Source organism: Pseudopodoces humilis, chromosome 1, assembly GCF_049639895.1.
Source record: "Pseudopodoces humilis isolate 2021_Gansu_Grassland_sample_001 chromosome 1, ASM4963989v1, whole genome shotgun sequence".
Classification (NCBI taxonomy): domain Eukaryota; kingdom Metazoa; phylum Chordata; class Aves; order Passeriformes; family Paridae; genus Pseudopodoces; species Pseudopodoces humilis.
In genome coordinates, this window is record NC_142200.1 from 117360986 (window position 1) to 117383838 (window position 22853).

General features: G+C 40.6%; 1 protein-coding gene across 6 annotated transcripts in view; it reads right to left on the minus strand.

Annotated features, from left to right (window-relative positions):
• WIPF3 (WAS/WASL interacting protein family member 3) overlaps nucleotides 1–22853 on the minus strand; it is a 37886-nt gene that overhangs the window by 3662 nt on the left and 11371 nt on the right. For 5 of the 6 annotated variants that reach the window (XM_088055765.1, XM_088055758.1, XM_088055757.1 and 2 more), the window contains exons 2-7: nucleotides 19785–19950; nucleotides 6056–6188; nucleotides 5308–5436; nucleotides 3086–3823; nucleotides 1328–1474; nucleotides 541–642 (exon numbers count right to left, since the gene is read on the minus strand). In XM_088055765.1, coding sequence (XP_087911891.1) covers nucleotides 541–642; nucleotides 1328–1474; nucleotides 3086–3823; nucleotides 5308–5436; nucleotides 6056–6188; nucleotides 19785–19895 — 1360 coding nt within the window. In that variant the 5' untranslated portion in view covers nucleotides 19896–19950. Of the gene's footprint in view, nucleotides 1–540; nucleotides 643–1327; nucleotides 1475–3085; nucleotides 3824–5307; nucleotides 5437–6055; nucleotides 6189–7611; nucleotides 7740–19784; nucleotides 19951–22853 lie in introns of those variants that run through there. The other variant, XM_088055773.1, reaches the window with a different exon arrangement.

The window sequence follows — 22853 nt, forward strand, 5'->3', positions numbered from 1 at the left end:
TAAGTGAACTGTTCTTACAACAGTGACCTGATTCTAAGTTTCAAAGTTAAGAAGGGAGGAATAAAAAATAAAGCAAGGTTCAGCCATTTATTACTTTCCTGACGAAGTTCAGGTACTAAGTCTCTTTGTTATTCAGGTAAAACACCATGCATAGGATTTAAATCAAAATATATAATAGAGGACATGGATCGAGTCATTCTCTGTGATTTCACAAGTTAGTGAACAAAAAAATCAAACTTAGTAGCTGCCCAAGTCTGTTTTACAACATGACTGTTTTTAACATTACAGGCTTTGCAAATTTAGGAATCTAAAAACACAGGCTCCATGTCCAGCCACATAATTTGTTTTTAGCTAAGATTCCAAAGTATTTGGAGCTTTTCACTGTATCTTTGGTCCCTGTTGCCACTGTGACAAATCCCATGCCTCTCTGTGCCTATGCTAGCAGTCCAGTTATGCTAATGCTTATTCAGTTCTTTATTTTTCATCCCCATTTTTAAACCTCTTGTTAATGATCAGATCTTTTCATGTTTACACACTTACCTCTGGCTATCTTGCTGGGGTATGTTTTTTGAAATGGTTTGAATTCATCAGGTGGGGGGAAATCTTCCACAGAATGGAAAGTAAATTTTGATTCAAAGTCATCTGGGAAGTTTCAGGGAAATAAACATTAGCTGCTGCTAGAGAGAAACTTAAAAAAAAAAAACAAACCCAAATCCCAACAATATTGCCACAAGTAATTTCAATTAAAAATGCTGATTTATTTTCCCCTGGAATTGATAGTGGCTCATTCCATATAAACTATCCTGATGAGTCATCCAATTTTTTTGCATTAATTACAATCACTGCCTGCTGTTAAAACTGAAGTTAAGCTTCTGGCTGCCATTCCAGTTTTCTGCATTGATGGTATTGTGGCAATAGAGGTATTCCTTGGTGGTTTTCAAGACATTTTTAGTTGTAAACAAGAATGAGTGGCCAATTCATCAGACCATAAATATAATTCTTAGTGGTCTTTGCCCTTTAGGAGTGAAGCCTCTAAATGTCCATGATCTGGTTTAAGAATGGTAATATAAGCACACTATGGGAACTTTTAATATTTTTAAGTAACTTTGCAGGTAGTGCATGCTTTTCTACTGACTGAATTAAAATCCTTTGTGAAAAAGCCTTAATTTTCTATCATTGTGTAAGGCTGTACAAAAATGTTTCTATTATACTACCCTGTTATTGCTAGGACAAAGTCTTTGAGTGAGCTTTTGGGGTCTGAGACACACACAGGCTTTTGTAGTAAAATTATTAACTAAGGCAAAGAGATTTAATTTAATGATATTACCAATGATGTGCATATTTCCATTTTTAAGTGGTGTGTACGGGTCATGCGCTGTAGCCCAGGCTGAGACTCCAGACTTGCTTGTAAGTTCAGTTGTTGGGGATCTTGCTGGTGGCTGTGGAGGTGTGACCAGCTTCCCAGCACCAGTTCCTTTAAAAAAACCCAGGAGACCAGCATATAAACATCATCATGGCTTAAACCCAACAGTAAACGACACACAAAAGTGGAGGGAGTGTAGAAAGAATGCAGTATTTGGGGAAAATGTACCTATTGCTGTTGTTTGCCAAGCCTGACCACAGATTTGTAATGTTAAGTATTAAATTCAAAGTGACTCTTGGAACTGGCTGGGGTTTTCCATTTCCAGTTCTAAGGGAAGTGTGACATTCTGAAGTGTGGTTTTGTCCCAGTCTGGAAGGGAAGGTTGTCCTTCCATTTTCACAAGAATAAGCAAAGGAAATCAACAAAACAGCCACACGAGGTGGTATGTCAAAAGAAAATGTAAAAATTTAAAAGCTGACAATTTGGCAGCTATGCAATAGAATTACCATTAGTCTTGTGCATTTCACTGAGGAGCTGATATTCACTTGATGGCAAGGGCCATCAAGGTTTACACCTGGAAGACATACCACAGGAGCTGTGTGAGGGGGAGCGAGCCCAAGGCCTCCAAGTTAGCAGCCTCTCAAAACTGCTTATCCTCCTACATAGCAAGGGAAGGCAGGGTAATTTTATGGAAAACGTATAAATGGAACTGCCACAAGAAAAGAGCGTCTTGACATAGTTCACAGAGCATTCTGAGCAGCATTAATCACCACCACAAGGCACCTGATCTGCTGTACTTACACGGCCTTTCCCCTGGCTCTCAAAGGGAGCCAGTAATCTTTTTCCTGACATGTGGCTGCTAAAATGCAGGGTACAGAACATTCTCTTTCAGATGTTCCCTGTTAAGTAGCTGTCTCCATTTCTCAAACCCACACAGATCTAGACTCATCTTTTTTATTATTTTCATTACATTAGAGGAGTCAAAAAAAATTTCCTTCTATCATCTACTCAAGGAAATAGTGGGTAATACACCTCTTCCCAAGAAATTGGGAAGAAGTTCAGCCCAACCATCTTCATCACAGGATGCACTGGCTGCTCCTCTTTGTTGAACAGGAGAGGGCTGCAGCCAGATTTGCTTTTGCTTACTTATGGTGGTAGCTGCTCCATCTCTGTTTCATTATCTCCTAGTGTTTCCTAGCTGTTGCCAATATTGCTCCTGCATGGGTATAGCTGTAGAGGGATGTCCTGGGCAGTCTGGCACATGAGAAGCTGCTGAGCTGATAGACACCATGGTGTGTACTCTGCTGTACCCCGAGTCTGTCAGGGTACCACCCATTGCACTGCTGGAGACATACCAATGCCAACACAAAAGCAAGAACCAGCCCAGTGGTCCTAAGACTTTGGATGTCGCTTCCAAGAGTGGCAGCTTGAACTATAAGGCATGTGTGCCCAGTTCTAAGAACTGCCTGACATCTCAAAAAGCCAGATGTTTTGGGTGTTCACACCAGCCGTGCAACCTATAGGTATTCCTCCCATGTGTGCTCTTCATCCCTGCCCCTCCATGCTCTCCAGTCACCAGTGCGATAGAATGGTTTGGGTTGGAAGGGGTCTTGAAGAACTAAATAATCTTCAAGGTCCTGTTCCAACCCAAATAATTCTATGATCTTCCCCGCTAGCCAAAGGGAGGGAAAAGCCTCCTCCCTTCAGAGGTGCCGCTCTCACCTGCGCCTCGGCCGGGTCTCTTCTTCCTCGTATCCACCACGGCTGCGGGCTGAGGGGGGCCGGGGGTGGGTGGGAGCGGCAGCGACTGGATATTGCTCGGCTTGTGGAACTGTGACAGCAAGTGTGGAGACTTGGGGGGCAGCGGAGGGGGCACGTCGGCACCGCTGAAGGCCGGGGAGGGGGGAAAGGAGAGCCTGTTGGGGGCCGGGGGGTGGGCGTGAGGCGGCGGGGGAGGAGGCGGGGGCGGCGGCGCGGGCGGGGGACAGTCCCTGCCTTCGGCCGCAGAGGCCTCGGCGGCCCTGCCCGGCAGCCCGCAGGGGGGCACGGGGGGCAGCGGGGGAGGAGGAGGAGGAGGGGGCGGCGGGGGCGGGTGCGAAGCGCCTGCTTGAGGCTTGGCGGGTTTGTCAGCCTGAGGGGGAGGGAGCGGGGGAGCAGCGCCGGGGATCACCCCCTTGGCCGGGCGATCGGCCGGCGGGGGCAGAGGGGGAGGAGGAGGGAAGGTGAGGGAAGGCTTGCTGGAAGCGGGAGGCGGTGGAGGCGGGGCGGGCAGGCTGGGGCGCCCGGGACCCGCTCCCGCTGCGGCTCGGGAGGTGCCGGGAGGCTCCGGTGGGACAGCTGCCCTTGGGCCCTCGGCCGGGTGCGAGGGGTTGCTGCTCGCCTTGGCAGCGCCGCTGCTCGCCGGTGCGGAGGGTCTGGGGGATGCTGGTCGGGCTCCGGAGGGCTGCCCAGGCCTCCCTGCTGAAAACCAGATACCACATGTTACACACCGAGGCTGCGTTCCCACTCCTCAGAGCGAACAGCGACAAGGGCAAGCTCTTCATCTTCCCTTCCCCAGTGGATACCCGGAGGGATTAAACTCATTCACCCCAAACACTTCATATCCAACAGGTTGCCCACGCTGTAATGGGGCTTAGGAGGTGATGTATTCCAGGGGGCACCAGGGATTCTGCTTAGTTATATGATGACCTGCTGAGAGACCCTGCTCCCCCTCCCTGTTCCTCAGCTTCTGCAGAATGAAACATCTTAAGAAGAAGGAACTTTTCTGCAGAGTCTGAGGCCCTACACAGCAGCTTCATCTTGCCTGGTACAACCCACTGCCCTGGTGAAAAGTACACGAGCAGTTTGACACACATCAACTGGCATCCTTCAAGCTAAGTACTTGCTTAGTATCAAAAAATTCACACAAATGTTACAGAAACCTCAACTCCATGGATAAAAGCCACGTTTTAAAAAGCAATGCCTCAAAGGCTTTCTGTAAGGCACAGGTTCTGCTATTTCCTTTTTAAAAGCAAATGCCTGAAGACTCTTGAACTTACAAAATGTCTTTTCCTGAATAAATGTCACAAAGCAAGATGTCAAAAAAGGCATCTCATCTGACACACACAGAGTCTGATAGGCATGGCCATAGTTTTAAGAACAACTCAAAGTACTTACTGCCACTGAAGCTATGTCAAAACCCCAGACACACAGTGCTGTGCATCTTTGGCTTGCCTTTTGGGAGCAAAAAACCTTTAGGTAGAGCCAAGTTCTGTCTTTCCCTGCAAAAAGCTACTTTGCTCTGTGCTGTATGAGCAGGCATCCGCTGCCCAACAGTGACAGAGGTCATTACTGTGGTTATAAAACTCATCCCTCGTTGATACTGGCATTTCTTGAGGTGAAAGCAGCAGTGGGGCTCCCACATGTGCCTTCCTCCTGTCATTGTGAAGCAACAATACCCTTCTTTTTCAGATCAGTAAATTACCTTGCCGGATCAAAGCTATACTCTATAAAATCCAGAGGGCAAAAATCTTAAATATGAATCCTTAAAGTAATACACAAGACTGTAATAGCATAGAAATACACACTAGTGGAGGTAAGGAAATATGAATTTGCCATTTGTACTGAAACTGATAAGGTCAGATTTCAATACTGTATTCAAGGCACAATTAAAAATTTTCATTAAAATAATGTAAAAAGCTCAGTTAAAGAGATCAGTTTGATCTCTTTCTTACCAAGTGTGGAGATAGCTTTTTATTTATGTTTTAAGGAATAAAGCACCTCAGATCTAGAAAGGTGGCTTCAATCACATTATTAATTGAGCCCTCCATGGTCACATGATGAACTAAGCATTCAGAAAAAAGCAAACAACCCAATAAAAATCAATCAGTGAAGCTAATCCCAAAGTACTTTCACCCCTAATTTCTGCTAGCCCAGCTACGTTTTCATACAAATGAAGCCCTTACCTGTCATGTCCCTCTGACCTGCTGGTCTGAGAACAGGAAAGCCACCAGCAAATAAACCTCCCAGAGGCTGTGGAGAGCCACCTTTATTAACAGCTGTGTTACTGCCATCTCTGTTAGCTTCTTTGGGTTCTGTTAAAAAGAATGAAAAACCCAAGGTATATCAGAAAATCATTTCATCCTTGCCCTGAGACTGCTAAGGCTTGGTGCCAACAAACAACCAAGGCCACACTTTTCCTGTACTGTTACTACAGGAACTGCCATCCCTCTCTGACCTGTACCTTGGAGCACAGCACCCTCTGGTGCTCTTCAATCTCACACAAATCATGACGCCAAGAAGTAGTTGTCTTAGGCTTAATATTGAATTTATGTTTCCGGAGTTTTTCAGCATTTTTTGTCCTTTTAATCTAATAAAGAACAATTGTTCTGTGAGAGCCAACAATTCCCACTTAATTATTTTATTGAAATGCTCTCAAGGATTTCGTCATTCATTATTTATTTTGGAACAAGGAATGCCTGTTAAGCTGATAATCAGTTGGAGATTTACCATGAAGTGTTAACAGTCACTGATCTCAGAGCAGAATGCATGTTTAGAAAGTGTCCCCTCTCTGCATCCTAAAACCATACAACAAACAGACCTTTGCTGACCTTCAAACCTGCCCTTCAGTTTAATACTGTCCATCTGACCTGTACCCACACTCGAGGCTTCAGCAAATCTCCCCCAGGGCCTTACTGAGGAGCACACACTCACTTTCAATCTGTGGTGCACTGCGGTCGTTGATTTGAGTCACTTTCCTCAGGCGAGTTCCCTGCTGGATATCAGCCAAGAGTGCGTTTCGTGCTTTTTGGTCCTCCTTTCGCAATTTTGGTATCTCTGAGCTTGCCTGTTGACAATAAGAGCTTTAGACGGGAGGTACAGACAAAAATGCATACCTAGAAAGGATACACAGGCAAACTGGGAACAGAGGATTTAAAATAAGCCCTCCTTGGCATCTGTCACTCCCAAGCCTTTGAATCAAATCAACAGGAACAGCATTTGGTTGTGCAGGAGGGCAGGAAAGCTGAAAGTTTAAATATAACACAAATCTAATACTAGTTGGGTTCATACTGTTGAAAGCAAATTAGAAAACATGCTTAAATGCAATGTGACCTCATTTGGCCATTTATGGCCTCTGTCCCACAACTCCACCTCCAACTGCCTCTGTCAGCTCTTATCATACTATTTACAATGCTTTACATCAAGATTTTTATATGTCAAATTACAGTAAATATCTGTTTTATCCACTTAGGAAAAGGGATAGATAAATACATGATGCACTTATATTTGGATGTGATAATTAACTTAGACTGTCTCTCTGCACTGGAGATTAACACCGGTTTAAGAAGAATGCCTTTAGAATAATACAATTATATTTTAGGAACGTTTCTATTCTAACCAAGCTTGGTAAACGTACAGTCAAGTTGCAATTTAAAGTTTTGTAATAAAACAAACAAAAATTATTCTTACTTCTTCAAGTTTCTCATTATATATATTAAAAAACCCCCATATCTTTAAAAAAGTTGGATATTTCACTTTTTAAAAGCAGATAATAAACAGCAAAGCTGTTATTTCAAAATCTATTGTGATTAACAGAGCCGTCTAATAGAGGGGGATTTTCGCATCAGAGGGGCAATGTTCTCCTTGCTTCCAAAATTCCCAGAGGTTAGGTAACTCTCTAAAGAAGCGAGTACCAGAAATATTTCCACAGCCCTTAATTTTAGTATCATAGTTGTAATAAAGCAGAACAATACTGTCACACTTGAAAAATCCCCAAAACCAAACCAGCTTGGTAATGGCATTCTGAAAGCAAAACAGAAACTTGAAAACATTTAACCAGCTGCTGAATTAATATTGTGACTAACTCGTTAATCCCAAGTGAAGAATTCTGTGGATACGATATTATTCGTAGTTATTTTTGTACCTGGCTAAAAAAATCCAAACCCAGCCGGCGGGATTTGCCGCGCCCCGCTAGATGGAGCTCCAGACCGCCGCTAACGCCGCTGCATTCCCGGCCCCTGATGTAAAAACTCGGAATTACAACCTGGCTGATACGTAACCACGTGTTATTTTAAAATGTTAGGAAAACCCCCACTCTGTCACATTTTCCTCGTTTGGAACAGCGCTGCCTGCCCTTGTACTTGCAGAGCTTGGAGTCCCGCTGGCCATTATGAGGCCCCAGAGAAGAGCTGCCCGTGTCAGCGGTGTTAGACCAAGTACCAGCCACAAACCATTCCCACTCCCCTTCTCTGGAAGCTGACAGTACTTACTGTGAAAAATGGAAACACCATCACTGGAACAAGGGTGATTCCCCTCCTCACAAAAGCTCTCTACCAGTATCTTCCACGTATTTTCTCTCTACTCCCACTAATGACTTTGCTGTAGCAGGACAAGCAGGATCTAGAGGGATCTGCTCAAGAGCTATGTTTAAAATTAGATCCAGCAGCTGTCTTTAATTTCCGGGTTCAAGTGTCCATATATTATGCCAGCTGTCCATTTCACCTCCCAGATCTATTTATCTGGGCAGACAGGCTATTAGAATGTAAAGTCTTGATATCCAGACAGCTATTAGGCTAAAATAACCCACTTGTGGCAACTTGTGGCTAGTGACCATGACTTAGTATCAATGTAAACATAAGCAAGACAAAAATCTTTTGCATAAAAAAGCAGGAATATTTTTCTGCCCTTCCATAATGCAGCATAACAAGCTGCTTCTCTCTTACAACAGATTCCTTTATGCCAAGAATAACTCCATCCCATGCCCCAGCTGTTTCTTCTTCCTCCTCATGTACATAAGAGACACAATCTTCTGTGCCCAGCTTGGTGGACTCGGATGATTGATTAGCTGCCGAGTAGCTTGATATGGATTCTCTCTTTTTCCATTACAAAGTCAAGATGGCCTGGGGTGTAGTGTTGCCTGGTTGCACAGCAGTCAGAGCTCCTTTGGATTTCTTGTTTGCTGCCTGCAGTCCCAAGGCCAGTTACAATCCTTGCCAAGAACTGTTTCACCAGGTAAGTATCTCACTCACTCCTCTACTGGTGTCCAGCATTTGCAAATTCCTGGATTTACCATATTGTATTTTGAGGTAACCTTCTTTTCTTTGATGAAGAAAAAAATCTTAGATTCACACTCATGCTGTGCTTGCAATCCATAGCACAAGCACAGATAATAAGCATTTAAGTTCTGCATCAAGAGAAAAACAGAAGGAGGAATTCTTATGACTGTTAAATCTTCAGCCCTGATGACACCCAATAGAAGTGTTTCAGCAAAGACAAATACATTTTAAGTCACAGAGGGAAAACAGCTGCAAGACAAAAAGATGTAATTCTTAGGCTACTTTCTACCTCGCCATCTGCAGGGCAGCCTCATTTATTTACAAAAAGAGAAACATCTCAGTATTTCAATGAAAATCAGAAGGGAAGTGGAGAAGAATGTGAAGATCATTTGTTTCATCTGATGCCAGAGCTGCCCCAGGTAACACAGAGTGAAATTAAATGCCATACTTTATTTACAGGGAACGGTGGGCTCTCATTACCTTAGCAACCACTAGGTTATTCTGCTACTATTTCAGACACAAAGAACGTCACGTTCAGTACATACTTAGAAACAGAATGGAACAAACCACGCATGTAAGTAGCCTGAACATAAGAAATACTTACTTTTCAACTCACCCAACTCCATCACATTTTGTCTCCAGTGTCCTAAACTACACACTCAGCTATAATATGCAGTAAAGTATTGGACTAATGTTTAGGGTATCTGCCAGGTCTTCAAAATATCCATAAATAGGAAAATACCATCAAATCATATTTTTACAGTGATGTTTCACATGAAAATCATCAATGCTGGAAATAAACATTTCAGAATTTGAAGCTGATAGCTTAGAAGAGTGGAGATATGAATGAGGACAGCATGGATATAGAGGGGTACCTAAATCATTGCAGTTTGAAAAGAACAACAACCCAAAACATGTTTCCCCACTGCTGAGGTGGAGGGGAGAAAGGAGAAAAAAAATGCACAATAAAAAGATGTCAAGTGTAAAATAACTGGATTACAAGTAATGGTCATATCTGTGAAACTAAAGCCTGCATTCCAAGTCCCACAAGCCAGGACCTGGAAGGGGGCTCCAGCAGCAAGCCTGAATTAGCAAGTATGGCAAGGAGGGATATACACTCCTCCAATATATCTCAGCCTTTGAGAAATATATCAGAATATATCTCAAACTTTCAGAAAAATACTTCAGATCAAGGCTGCATCCTCTCTGGCAGAAGTGTTTCTTGTGAAGCACAATTTGCCAGGTCCTGTGCAGAGCTACTTGGTGATGTGCAGTACCCTGTGGTGGAGGGGCACAGCCAGCGGTTTGGAACAGCTTCTTCCAGTTAAGAGTTCTGTGGAAGTGGACTGTTCAATTTAGAACAACAACTCTCTATTTTTGTACTTTCTACACATGGACCACTTCAGGTTTGACCCTGAATAATCACAATCTTAACAACCTAAACTGAGTTGTATAAAACAAATTAAGAACTGACAGACTTTTTCTAGGGAAAACTGACTGAAATGCATGGCAATGAGCTCCATTTCTGGGTACACTCTGCTGTGATATTTGCATCACCTTCAGAATGTCACTTTACATTCTGCAAGACAGATGGGAACATCGACCTACCCTCTGGGCTCCTATGATACTTAAAATATTTAAGAGATATACGTGCTCAGATACTAAAGTGATGTAAATGCAGAAGGCACCAGCCATTTAAAAAAGTTTATATTAATACTAATTACAATCTTCAGATTCTAAAGAGTACCCCTGCACACAGAAAAGGGAAAATCCTCTGGACTCTGGACAGGTAATTCAGTCACAGTTCATACATACTGTCCCATAAATGGCTTGTATTTAGTCAGATTTTAAATATGTTCTTTCATGCATTTGTAAAGTACTTCAGGGTAACACAGAACTACATAAACAGGACAGCTGCAGGAAAAATGCTCCTCTAGCCTTCTGGACAACCCAATAGCCAGGCAGTCATAGGCCTTTCTTTCAGAGTAAACCCATCAAGTGATCTGAAAAGATGATCCAGTACTAAAAGTCTAAATTAGATAGGAGCCATAAGTAAGATAAAGCATTATTCCATCCAAAGGCACGACATACTTTTACTCAGAGAACTTAACAGCACTGAGTATTTGCATGCCTAATGTGCAATGAATTGTATGATCACAGTAGGTTCCTTCTCCTGGTCACATTTGATAGGAAACACTGGAAAGACACCTGTGTGGAAAATGATTTATTTATCTCAACTAGAAAAAAAGCTAAAACAAAAAAAGGCTAAATATATTTAGCTTTTCCCTAATTATTTTGAGACATATAATGATAAAATTAAAGACCAATCAATACATTTGACATCAGAATTTTATTATGGGCAGAAGAAGAGCTCTCTTTTGCTGACAATATAAATTATTTATATGAATCTGGTGGCAATTAACCTTCCTCTCTCCCATTAACATTTTTTCCCACCATATGCAAAATCCCCCGGACTCAATGCAGAGATCAAGAAAAGGTACTGGCAGAAGGCATAAGCAGCATATATTTTAGCGGAAAAAGAGTTTGAGGACACCCCTTGCTTTCTTATTTTTCTTTGCCATCCTCAGCCAAACCTGCACAGATCCAAGCTGAGGCAAGTGATTTTTCACCACTGCAGCATGAAACACCTCAGGTCTGGCTTTTAAGGAAGGGAAAGACAGTGCAGCAAGATAAAGACCAAGCAGAAAGCTCTAGAATAAAGGATATTTGATCACAGAGACAAATATTTATGGGGGGAGGGGGGGAATAGTTTCTGAGTGAGTCCTGGCCTTCTCTGGCATCCAATCTGTTATGATTCAGAGACCCAAGTTAAACTAAAAAATGCAAGAGAAGAAGCCTACAGACATGGCAATGGACCATTAAAAACAGCATTTAAAACAGCAGGTAGGGCAAAATAAGCAAGAGCTGTGGAGGCAGTGCAGTTACTAATGTGATAGTGCCAGGTCTGGTCAAAGAAAATATTTGTCAATAATGAGACACAACTAAAACATCTAAATCTTAAATAAAGGATGTATAAAAGCATCACGAAAGAGCAGAAACCACTGGAAATCTAACAAAATTCTCCAAATATTATTTTTGTATTAGCAATAACTGAAATTCTGGTGTAAACAAATATAGATTTTTCAGGAAAGAGGACAAAAAAGGTGAAGCTAGCTGCCTAATGCAATATGTGCGTCATGCCAGAGAGAGCTGAGAATATGAGAGAAAAACACAGCTTGTTTGTGGTTGGTAAACCATCTGAGTAAGGATGATAAGTGTTCTTACCACCCATATGGCACCACAAGACTTTCCAAGCAGGGGAGCATGAAGGGAGAGATGATGACTGGGTCCCCATCCAGCCATAAATCTCCTACTCCTTTGAAGGAAAGCCAAGGCATTGGTTTGGTGCTCACAACAGTCTGGAAGGGCAAGAGAGCTTGAGTAAGGGGCCTCAAAGGACACAAGTCTGTTAAAATACCCTTCTGGGACCACTGATGATAAAAAAGAGTGGACCAAGAACAGGGGAGACCTGCTTGCAAGCAATTTACTCTGTAGCTTCCTTCCACTTAACCACAAGCTGCTGACCACAAGTGTTCCTTAAGGTGATTCCTGTAGCCATCAGGAATAAGATATTTAAATGAATTCAGCCCCTCAAAGACTGCATCCTTTTCAAAAGCAGAACTGGCAGAAAAAAAGTAAGATCCCAGAACAGTCTAACAAACTACAATGTCAGAACTTTTTATTAAAAAAATGAAGTTGTTTTGGGACAAAGTCAAACATGGAAGTTTACCAGAAATCTTACTGTAAGCTGACTTGTATGTCTTCCTTGACACAGCAGAGGATTATAAAAGTCATCTATCCATTGTAGCTCAGCATGAAATCTGAAACCCCAGAGGAATTTGAAACTTGATTCCAAGATCAATCTACTATTACTAGTTCAGAATTATACCAGGAATTAATGATTTTAATTTGCAGCAGAAACAGTTTGCCCAGCAGGCAAGGGCATTGCTTTTACAAAGAATTCTCAAACCAGCAGCTAAAGTCTCCACCATGAATGTGCCAAGAAAAGTAGCAACAAAAAGAAGGAGCTTATTAAAATAACAAACCCAGTTTCCAGCATATCACAAACAAGAGTACCACAGAGAAAAACACTGTCATACTTCTTATATTTTCATTACATATGCATCAGGTGTTTCAGTCATGCACTGTCAAATACAAAATAAAATAATCAAAATAATCCCCTCTTCCAGTTTAAGGAAAAACACAACAAGTCTCAACAACAAAGCAGATCTCTTCTTTTATTTTAAATATTTTAAACTGCCTGTTTCTAAAAAAGCTTGGGAGATCAGGTACCTCACAATTTTTAATTTTTATACTGTTCACAAGAAAGCTCTGACCTCTGATTTAAAGCTTTTTAATTACAGGAGACCTCACGACAGTGCAAGACTCCACCTGCACGGTCGTTTGCAAGATCAGAGCCACTTCTTGTGTTTCTGCTGAGTAGCATAGGACAAAACTAATTAATTCTTGGCACCTGGTCTGCCTGGGCAAACATGGTGCTCTCTCAGCCTTCTGGCAAGTTGAGCTTCAAATGCTTCCCATGCAAGGGGTCACTCTCCAGCCAACTTTTCTGAGGGAGCCCACACGAGGGGACCTGCCAAATAGCTTCCTGGCAGCTAATGAAATCATTGTTTCAAGAGAATGACAGGACCAGAACTTGACAATTCCACCTACACCCAGCTCAGTACTGATTAACCATGATCTCAGTCTCTACTGCACGAAGTTCTGCAGTCTGAACCTGCCCGGTTGAAAAGGTCATTGAGCAAGTGTGTACTTAGATAGGCTGAGTCTACACCGACCTTGTTTCTCAGCTCCCAGCAAGGGAAGTAGTGCAGAAGTTGTTACGGATCTCTGCCTGGCACTACAGCCACCGCCTAGCCCTGGCTTTAGTCCCAAATAGTGAGGCCTTTCAGTGTTAGCAGAGCCCGGTGCTTGTTCTGCACCTCCTTGAAGCTACCACCACACACAATGGCAGGGAACAGAACACAAAAACCAGCATGGTAGGAGCAACTTTCTTCTAAACCTATGTTCCCAGTGCTCATTTCAAACACACTTCTGCACTTTACACTAGCACCACTGTATCAGACAACATAAAACCTTGCCTACTAAAGGGTTCAATTGCTCCTGCCTCAAATGGAGCAGTGGGCTTATTCACTAGGGTGTTCTTAAGGTTTTCCAGCATGGGCTCCTAGATTTCTGTACCTGAATACAAAAAATGCAACAGAATCAATAGGATCATTTATGCCTGCTGAGCTTTTCTGTGGGTATTTAATTTTCTGACACCTACATTTTAAACGCAAATTCTGACTGTTCTTTCACTAAAAGAAACCATGCAGTAACAGAACTCACCACAATGGAAGCAGTATAAAATTTAAACTACTCTAGAAGTCTTTCCCAGCAGTCCAGAAAAATCACAGGTCAAGTACCAAAAATACCCTTAGACTGCCTTAAAAAAATAATTTTGAACTTCATCTTTTGATTTCTAAATTTTTGGGATTCAAACTCCCATAACTACCTCTGCATCAATGAAAAGAAAGGGAAAACTCTTACATAAACTAGAAAATCTGAGGGTGAGGGTCTGGAATTAGAATGAAAATGTCAAACAATACGAGGCTGAAAACATTGGCATGGGAGCTGGTGACACTAGCACTGTTTATTCTCTCTGTCTACCATAGCAGAGTCCCCAGAATGACAAGAGATACCATTAATAGTGGCAACAGAAATTTCAGCATGTAACAATCTACACACATCACAATTTAATCTCTCTAAGAACAGTAGGCTATTTCTCCTACCCAGCTACCTGTGCAGAAGCTAATGATCATTCTGAAATGCCTTTTAGCATCCACACAAAATTATGGTTAACCCAAGACAGAATAACAAGAAACTAGCATTTCTTGCACTGTCACCTTCCAGCCATTAGAGAAGTCCTACTCAAGTGTTGCTATTATTCTGAGTTCTCTTTTAATTAAAAGGCAAAAAGTATAATATTAATTGACAGATGGAATTTAATAGGTAGCCACTGCATGCACTAGAGATGGGGTACTGACTTCTAAGGGCATTATTACTTTGTGATTAGAATGGCAAATTAACCTATTAGTTCTCTGCAGCTAGGCTTAGTTTGATCATTTACAGCTGGTAACTCTACTCTGCAATTTCCATACTTTTATATTATACAGATGAAAAACAAAGAGAAAGAACGCTCTTTAAATGTGTTCCATTCCATTCAGACACGTAGAGCACGTGACATTATGAAGAAACCTGCAAAACAGAACTCATTATCTAAATACATTTAAAATGGTGACATAGGAGTTCTCAAGTGAAGCAATTGAAATTAGCACCTAGGAACTATATGCATTCCATGCCCCTGTGCCTGTCCAGATGAAACAGAGCAGTGCCAGCCTAATATTTATGTTTTCTTTTCATTTTCCCCATCTTTCAAAGCTCCCACTTGTCTTTTCTGTATTTGTTGACTACAAGAACTACAAGGCTTCAGCAGCAATACTTTGAGATGCCACAGCTATGCAACCCCAATTTTCCAACAGCAGAAAATGAAGTCAAATAAACCACACAAAGACACTGCATTTTTTTTTCTATATGATTGCCTCTCACTTCTTTATGAAAGTAGAATGGTGTGAGATATGATATATTATTAAAACACAATCAATCAGTATCCTTTATTTTGTCTGGAACAAAGCACTCAAAAATTTCAGCTGTGCTTTGTCCAGCCCATAGCACAGTCTTTATGATCAGTCAGTCACCAACAACATTACCAAGCCTGCACTTTCTCTCACTCTGGTGTATTTTACCTATCAGCAATAAATATTGTGCTTTAGTATCTCCTGGCCTAGAGACTCCATGATGAAGTACAAAATATGACATTACATCTCAGGTAAAATTTTAATAAACACATTCCTACATATTTTGCTATTGGCACCATGCATGATCCTGTTCTTTCAGTATTACACTTGCATGTCTAGGGATCTGAATAAAAACTTGAGAAATTATTTTAATTTTTACATAAAATAATTAGCAAGCATAACCAAAATTTTATGCATATAAGTGCTCATATGCACATATTCACTCATACTATATTTGGTAAGACCAAATCAAAATACCACAAATCATCATTATCTTCAGCCAAGATGTTTTACATATGTTGTTTGTTCTCTTTCCAAAGAACAGTAGTGCTAAATGTCACAGGAGCAAAACCAACTCCCACACAACTTCAGATGAATGCTGTAGCTCACTGAATTTCTTGTGAAGGCTGAAGGAAACAGCTCAGCAAGGTTTCCCATCTAACAACTGCATGGAGAAGGGGAAAAAAAACATCCCTTCAAGGAAAACTATCAGATGATGTTTTTCTAAGCCTTGGAAATCCTCCTTCTGTATAAATTATGCTCTTATCACAGCATTATATCATGAGGAATTGCTTTCTGAGTTTTGTAGGATAAGAGTAGAAAATAAGAAGAGAATAACCAAATTGATAAACACTGACTGGCTTATCTACAACACTAACTATGTTTTAATTTTTATTTTTTTTTAACTAAATAAGAATGAGGTAATCATTAAGATTAATCTACATGCTAGTCTAGTGCTCATCATTTAAAGTTTCACATTTCTATCACCAAAGTAAGCACATTACTTTCTCTTCCTGCTATCCTAGTTTCTAGTGTGCCACAAGGCAGCAAATAAACACCTGGTGCTAATTTATGAGCTTTAATCATCTGATCCGCTGTGATTTTAGGGGTTAATTTCTATGCTAAGACTTTAATCATAACAATTCTAAAGAGAACAAAAGTATTTTCTTAAACTCCACAAACATATGAATCATTAAACAAACATCTCTGAGTAAGGCACAACCCAGCAGGGCTGCTACACATCCACACTTCCTCCAATATTAACATTTTAATAGGTGATGACTGATCTTAACATTACAAATTCATATATACAGAGGCTACACAGCAGTAAGCAGCCTTCACTGCATGTAGTAAGTGAACAGGGTTTATCAAAGCAAATTCTCTCTTGATCCTTTTCTTGGGAAATTAAGTAGAGAAAAATTTTAAGCAGTCTCAGTGATGACACTCTCTCCAGAAAATATGACAAACCAAAACTAACCTAGTTGCCTCTTATACCAAACTGGTAAAAGAAATAGAGGGGGAATAAAATGAAGTTTTCCATGAGCAGAAAGCTTTAAAGAACCCCAAACCTACCACCCTCTTCCCAAAGACCACCAACAAAAACTCTATTAAAAAACCCCACCTTACATGATATGCTCATAAATTAAAAGAGCTTTAGAACAAACACCCCGTGCCACCTATCTAAGTGTGCTTTGTTAAGGTATAGAGGAAATGGGAAGAAGAAAATTGAATTCTGTGAACCAGTTCAAGAAAATACATCAGGGCACAGTTTCATCCTGCCTACTCACCCCTCTCATCTCTATGACCACCAGAAGACAGGCATTTGAAGACATGCTCAATTAATCTATTACATTTTGGTTCAGCCACCTACATCTGCTACAGCAGACACACCACCATTCCCTCTTGAGAAATCCAGGAATTTGCTTCTTTTTAAGTTTGCTCTAACAGCCAGCAGCTTTTTGGCTGTTTGGCACAGGTGGCACCTAGCGTGTCTTAAATACCATCTCCAAATCACTTTGTATTGTCTTGTAACAACTTTTGTCAACAAAATTCAGTACAAGTACTTATGGAATATTATCAAGTCCAAAAGTCTTAGAAAACAGTAGGAACAAGGCCAAAAAAACACTAGGAAAGAATTTTTTTCTGCCTTAAGAAGGGGTTAACAGGACAAAAAAGCTATGTGCCAACCATGATTAGAATTACCATGAAGTAAGGACCGCAAAATTATTTGGGATCAAGGCTCACAATATTTGCAAAACAAATGTAAAGAGAAAAAGATAATGTGGTGGCTACTTCTGCTAAAAATCTCAATAGTGAAATCAAGAGGAAAGCACGGTTCTCATCCATAACTAGAAAAGCAAGACAAGCCTATGGTACCCCTGCAATACCATCATGAAAAATAATAGGATTCTAAACCCCCCACCTACACACAGACATTTTTCTTTTAACATAAATCACATAAGTTAAACTAGTAGCTCACCCGCATATCAATAGCAAAATTAAAATCTAACATAATTGCTAACAGGGAAATCTTACTCTGGTTTAATCATACCAGTATAATAAAAATCACTGTGCTGTTTACTTTGGAACTTTTCCAGCTGTTGGCCAAATTATAACTTATTTGCTTTGAAGGTTTTCCTTAAAGCTATATGCCTGTTAAAATTTTTCCTTCTTCCATTCCCCAACTGTAAAGCTAGCAGCTGTAACAGCAGCTGGGAAGTTTAGCAACCATAAAAGACAAATGCCAATTTCTAGAGAAAGGCTTTCAAGTAAAACAAAATAGCGTCTGTAGCAAGTTTCTCAGACTCTCCAACTAAAAGATTTTACTCTGTAACTTGGCACCAGCTGGAGAGCAGCCTCTTATTCTGTACTTCTGCTGAACTCACCAGGCAGATTTCTGTTTCCGTCTCTCATTCAATTTTGACAGGGAAAAGTAATTTTGCTGTTGCAGAAAAAAAAATGTCCTGCCACGCTGTTTTATTAATTGTGTTGATTCATATAGTCTTTTTACCATCAAGACTTATTACAAGCAAGGCTTCAATATCAGACATTAACTAGAAACACATCTAGTATGTACTGTGTCACCAAGACTGAGCTGACCCTAAATTCTGTGTATCTTGTAAGAGATCACCCCATTTGAAACGGAATGATCCAACTACAATATGAAATCAAGCCTTTTTGTATCAAACCCTATCACAGCAGTGGGCTTAGCTGTCAGAAAAAGGAAGGGGAAACAAAAAAATCCTAAACCTGTTCATAATGATCCTTAGGAGTCCTTTTAGCTTTCTCAAGTCATTTACAATTGGCATATGTCAGAGGAGTCAAAAAATGTCTCTAAATACTTCACTGATCTAAATTTATTAGGATAGGAACATTTGTAACTTCTGTTGACTTCAATTGCAGTTGTGAGCATTAAGTTGCTCACAATATGCAGCCCACTTATTTTAGCATCTAAGTATAGGTTGTGTACCAGCCCAGAAGAATTGCTAATTGGAAACACTGCTCATAGTGCCAAAGTTGAAAATGAATGCTGAAAAGAATCAAACACTGCTTATTTCATTTGCTGTCTTTATCCTCCTCCTCTTCATCTCCACAACTCAAGTGGAGTTTTACAAAATGGTTCAGCCTGTAAAGTAGAAGAGAGAAACTTAAAAAGAAACCGCCTTCTGGAAAAAAAGATAAAATAAGAGTGTTATGAACAATACCAAACAAAATCAACCAACCTTCCTGGGAACAAAACAGGCAGAGATGCCAGGGAATGCAAGGGAGAAATGTAGTCCTTAAAAAAAAATAAACATGAAGTACCATGCTACAGAGACTAACACACTCTGCAAATAAACACAGCAGTGACAGAAAAATATGTGAAAAAAAGTCAGGAGAGATTTTATGACTTGAACACAACTATGCCTGGTTCCACTCTTTCAAAAAAAAGTCTAAGAATCTCAATGCAGAAACACATTATGACCAACTGATCACCGAATTCAAGGAATTACTTAAACAGGTTTTACCATAGGTAGAATAACTGATTGTGAAGGTATGAAAATGTAATACCCTGAAAGTTCACCCAGAGCATCCTCCTCTTATTGCAAACATGCTGGCAAGGCACATGTTCTACTTCATGACACACACAGTAATGATTTGTTACAAGCTGTAATTGTTCCTGCACATGTACAAAAGAATACTGTGCTGTACCCCCAGGAAGACACCGTGTGCTAGAAAGGGCAAAATATACAGCTGAACACTGTGAGTCTTAATAGGAGCTGTAGGAAAAAGGATAAAGAAATTAATACTTACCATCTGTACATTACCAATACAAAAATGAATTCCCTTTGGCTGAAAAAGTATTCACAAATGCTAAATTCTCACCATATGCACTCTAATCATCTCAAAACCTTTTGATCATGCACTCCTAGCAGTAACAAAATTTTTGTGCATGCACGCCAATATACATATGTTTATTTCTTTATAAAGTATACACATGTATGACTGAAGTTCCAGTATTTTCATCCCATACACCAGTGGATCATCTCACACACCCCACTTTGGAGACCACTGCTGTAATAAACAGAAGAACCAGTGCCAGCAAAACAAACATCTGCCCCAGATATCTCTTATGAATATCCATGCCAAAATCCTTTTTGGGCTACTAGCTGGCTACTGCAGCTCACAGAAATGAAAAGTCAGTCTTACCAGTGGTGGTGGTGGAGGGGGCCCTCCAGAAGGTGGTGGTGGAGGGGGCCCTCCAGAAGGTGGTGGTGGTGGAGGTGGTGGAGGAGGAGGTGGCGGCGGCGGCACAGGCATCCGCTTGGACTTCTAGCTTCACGCAAGTGTGAAAAATATAGCCAAAGTCTATGTCCTTGAGGAGAAGGAAAAGTGGAAGAATAAAAATTAAAACCAGAGAGGAATGTGTTTATACCCTGAAAGCTGAAGATCGGCCAAATATCTAGCTCTCAGCAGACTGAAGACTTTTATACTGCATTGCTTCCGAAAGTACAGTACGGACAGCCTCATTACAGTTATGATGACAACATACATCTAAAGAGCAAGCTCATGGATCTGGACCAGTGCCATGAGTACCAAATGCACAGATGTTAGCCTGTCCAACTATTACATCTTGCCTTAACCTAGCCCATAGCCCTGAAATGCAATTCTGCAGAGAACAAATCACAGTTGACCACATGTAGACACTCCTGCTGGGACAAAAACTCTGTTGACTTTAAGCCAGAGGTCTGCTGCTCTAAGGAGAGAGCAAGGGACTTCTCAAGGTTCAGTGGACTTACTCAATGTTAAAGAAAAAAAGCGAAAAAACTACCTCATGATTTAATAATAAATAAATAAATAACTCTACAAATTAATGCTTCTATTACCAAATGATAGAATATGAAGGATCAGACATCTCAAGTGTTAAAATCAAGTGTTTTTCCTGCCATTTTTAAAAGTTAATTTTCACAGTTCTTTAGTAACACTGACAAAAAGCACATATCTTCCAACAAAAGCTATATGCTTTTTTAAAAAAAAAAATTCTTTTGCAAAATGACAGTGCATCACTCACTGATTTTCATACCTAACCCAGCCCTCAGCATGACTCAGTCATCATTAAAGTTAACAATAAATCCCTATATTTAATTAGTAAAGTTGCAAATGAAAGTACTAGGCAGTGCCAAAGAGAGCCCTCTGCAAGCCAAACTTGAAATCTTCTTTTGATAGTGAGACTTGGATAAATGCTCCGAACACATCTAGTTTTACATCTTGTTCTACATTCATCATGTCATGATTATTTTCTGAGACTCTTCACAATGTCATATGAAACCACGTAAAAAGCCCTACAATAACAAAAAATATGTTATATGCTTTGTATTTTCTTTTTGTAAGGCTTTATCTTAACAAGAAATTACACTGGTTTCTCGCATTTACTCTTTATACATCTCTCTAGGTCATAATTTGTTTCCCTGACTCCTGAAAGGTCTTAAAAACATTTTTCACATTTTAATGTTTTACTAGAAATTGATGTTAAGTTGAAAAGACCACAACTCCCAGACCCTATTCCCCTTGCTTCTCCCTTCATTTTTAAAAGCAGGCACTCCATGCTTTTCCAGAATCATCTGTGTAGGAAGGAGGCATGACAGTTAAGTCTGGAAAAGTTCAGAAGAGAAAACAATATAGATATGAGGCAAGTTACAGTCCTGAGCGGAATATCTGTCTGTTTTGCTAGAGGGTTAGATTGGAAGAGGCAGTGAAATTAAAATTTACATGCAGACTTGTTCACTTCCTACCCAGTGTACATGAACAATATCCCGATAATATCTGAGCATTTTTCTCTTTTTCTATCTTGTAAAATACCTAATGAGAGATCAGTCAAAAATTAAACACGCAGAGCCTCTGAAACACTCACTTTCTCCCTTGAGAGACTGCTGTGCAAAGGGCTGGCATATCAAAGCACCCTGATCTGTAACAGAATCGGTTACAAACACTTTAATAATCTCCTAATAAAGCTTTCCAAGAAAGCTGGCATCACAGCATCTCTCCCATTTCAGCCTCATTGTTGCCCTATTCAAAAACCCATTACCAGAAGATGTCTCTTTTCCTCAATTAGGCCATTCAAAAACACGGACATAAGGAGAATGAGTCTTCCCAGCTAATAATATGTTTCGGGTTAGTATCTTCCTACCCTGCAATACAGGCCTTTTGTCTTCATTAAGGTTTTAGAATGGGAAATATGCTCTTAGTCAAATTAGGAAAAAAAATACAACCCACGCTCCTGTGGCAGACCACATGAATGGCAGCAGGAGGTAGGGAACATTGGAGGAAGCAGCAGTGGGAGAAAGGAAATGGGAATCAGCTCCTGCTGTTTAAAAGTCACAATCTGAAATGCCATCAGATAACTTTCCTAGCTGCCTCTCCACCAGTCCCTGCTCCAGCATCCATTCCTCCAAATGATGCAATCTAAATTCAAGGACTAGAAACTGTGTGACCATCTACAACCCAAAATTCAGTGCAGAGGAAGGGTTCACCATGTATCCCATTCCCATAGCCTCCTGTCCAGTGGGATCAAGGAAAAATGCATTCTGTGGGGCTATAACACATAGCCTTTGAATTAAATACTGGAGACACCGTATAGCTTTCCTCCCATGCTGTTTCAAACCCTCTGCAAATGAACCATCTTTCAGAAAAATCCTGCTGACATGCCTTCTTTTGTCTCTCAACACAAACTAGGAGGCTCGATGTCCTGACCTTGTCCTGCTCTTGTGTACACATTAAACTCATGTTTTTATACCAGCACTATTTACAGGGTAATGCCTACACAATGAAGAACCACTTTCCAAGTGGTTTTCTGTAGCTTTGGTCTCACTTTATTCAGGTGTTCAAGTGGGCTTTGAAAGGAGTGCTGCCATCTGACAAGTAGACAATGTATACTGATAAAGGCAGGAATCTTCAAGCTAGCTTACAAAAAAAAACATTTGGCTCTTAACATTTAGTCACAACTGTACAATGGACACTTTTTAATATGTAGGATTGGCTATGATAACCTCTTTTGTATTACTGCAGCAATATCACGTGGAACGTATTGAAAGAAAATTACGGAACAGGCTGCAACACTTTCAGTATATCAACACAAGTTATGTGGAGTTCCTTGGTTAAAGGCTGTATTTCATTTGCCTCTCCCCTCATTATATTATAGCTACATATATATATATATATATATATATATATATATATATATAAACCCCATGGTCAGTAATTTCACACAACAGCTTCAGA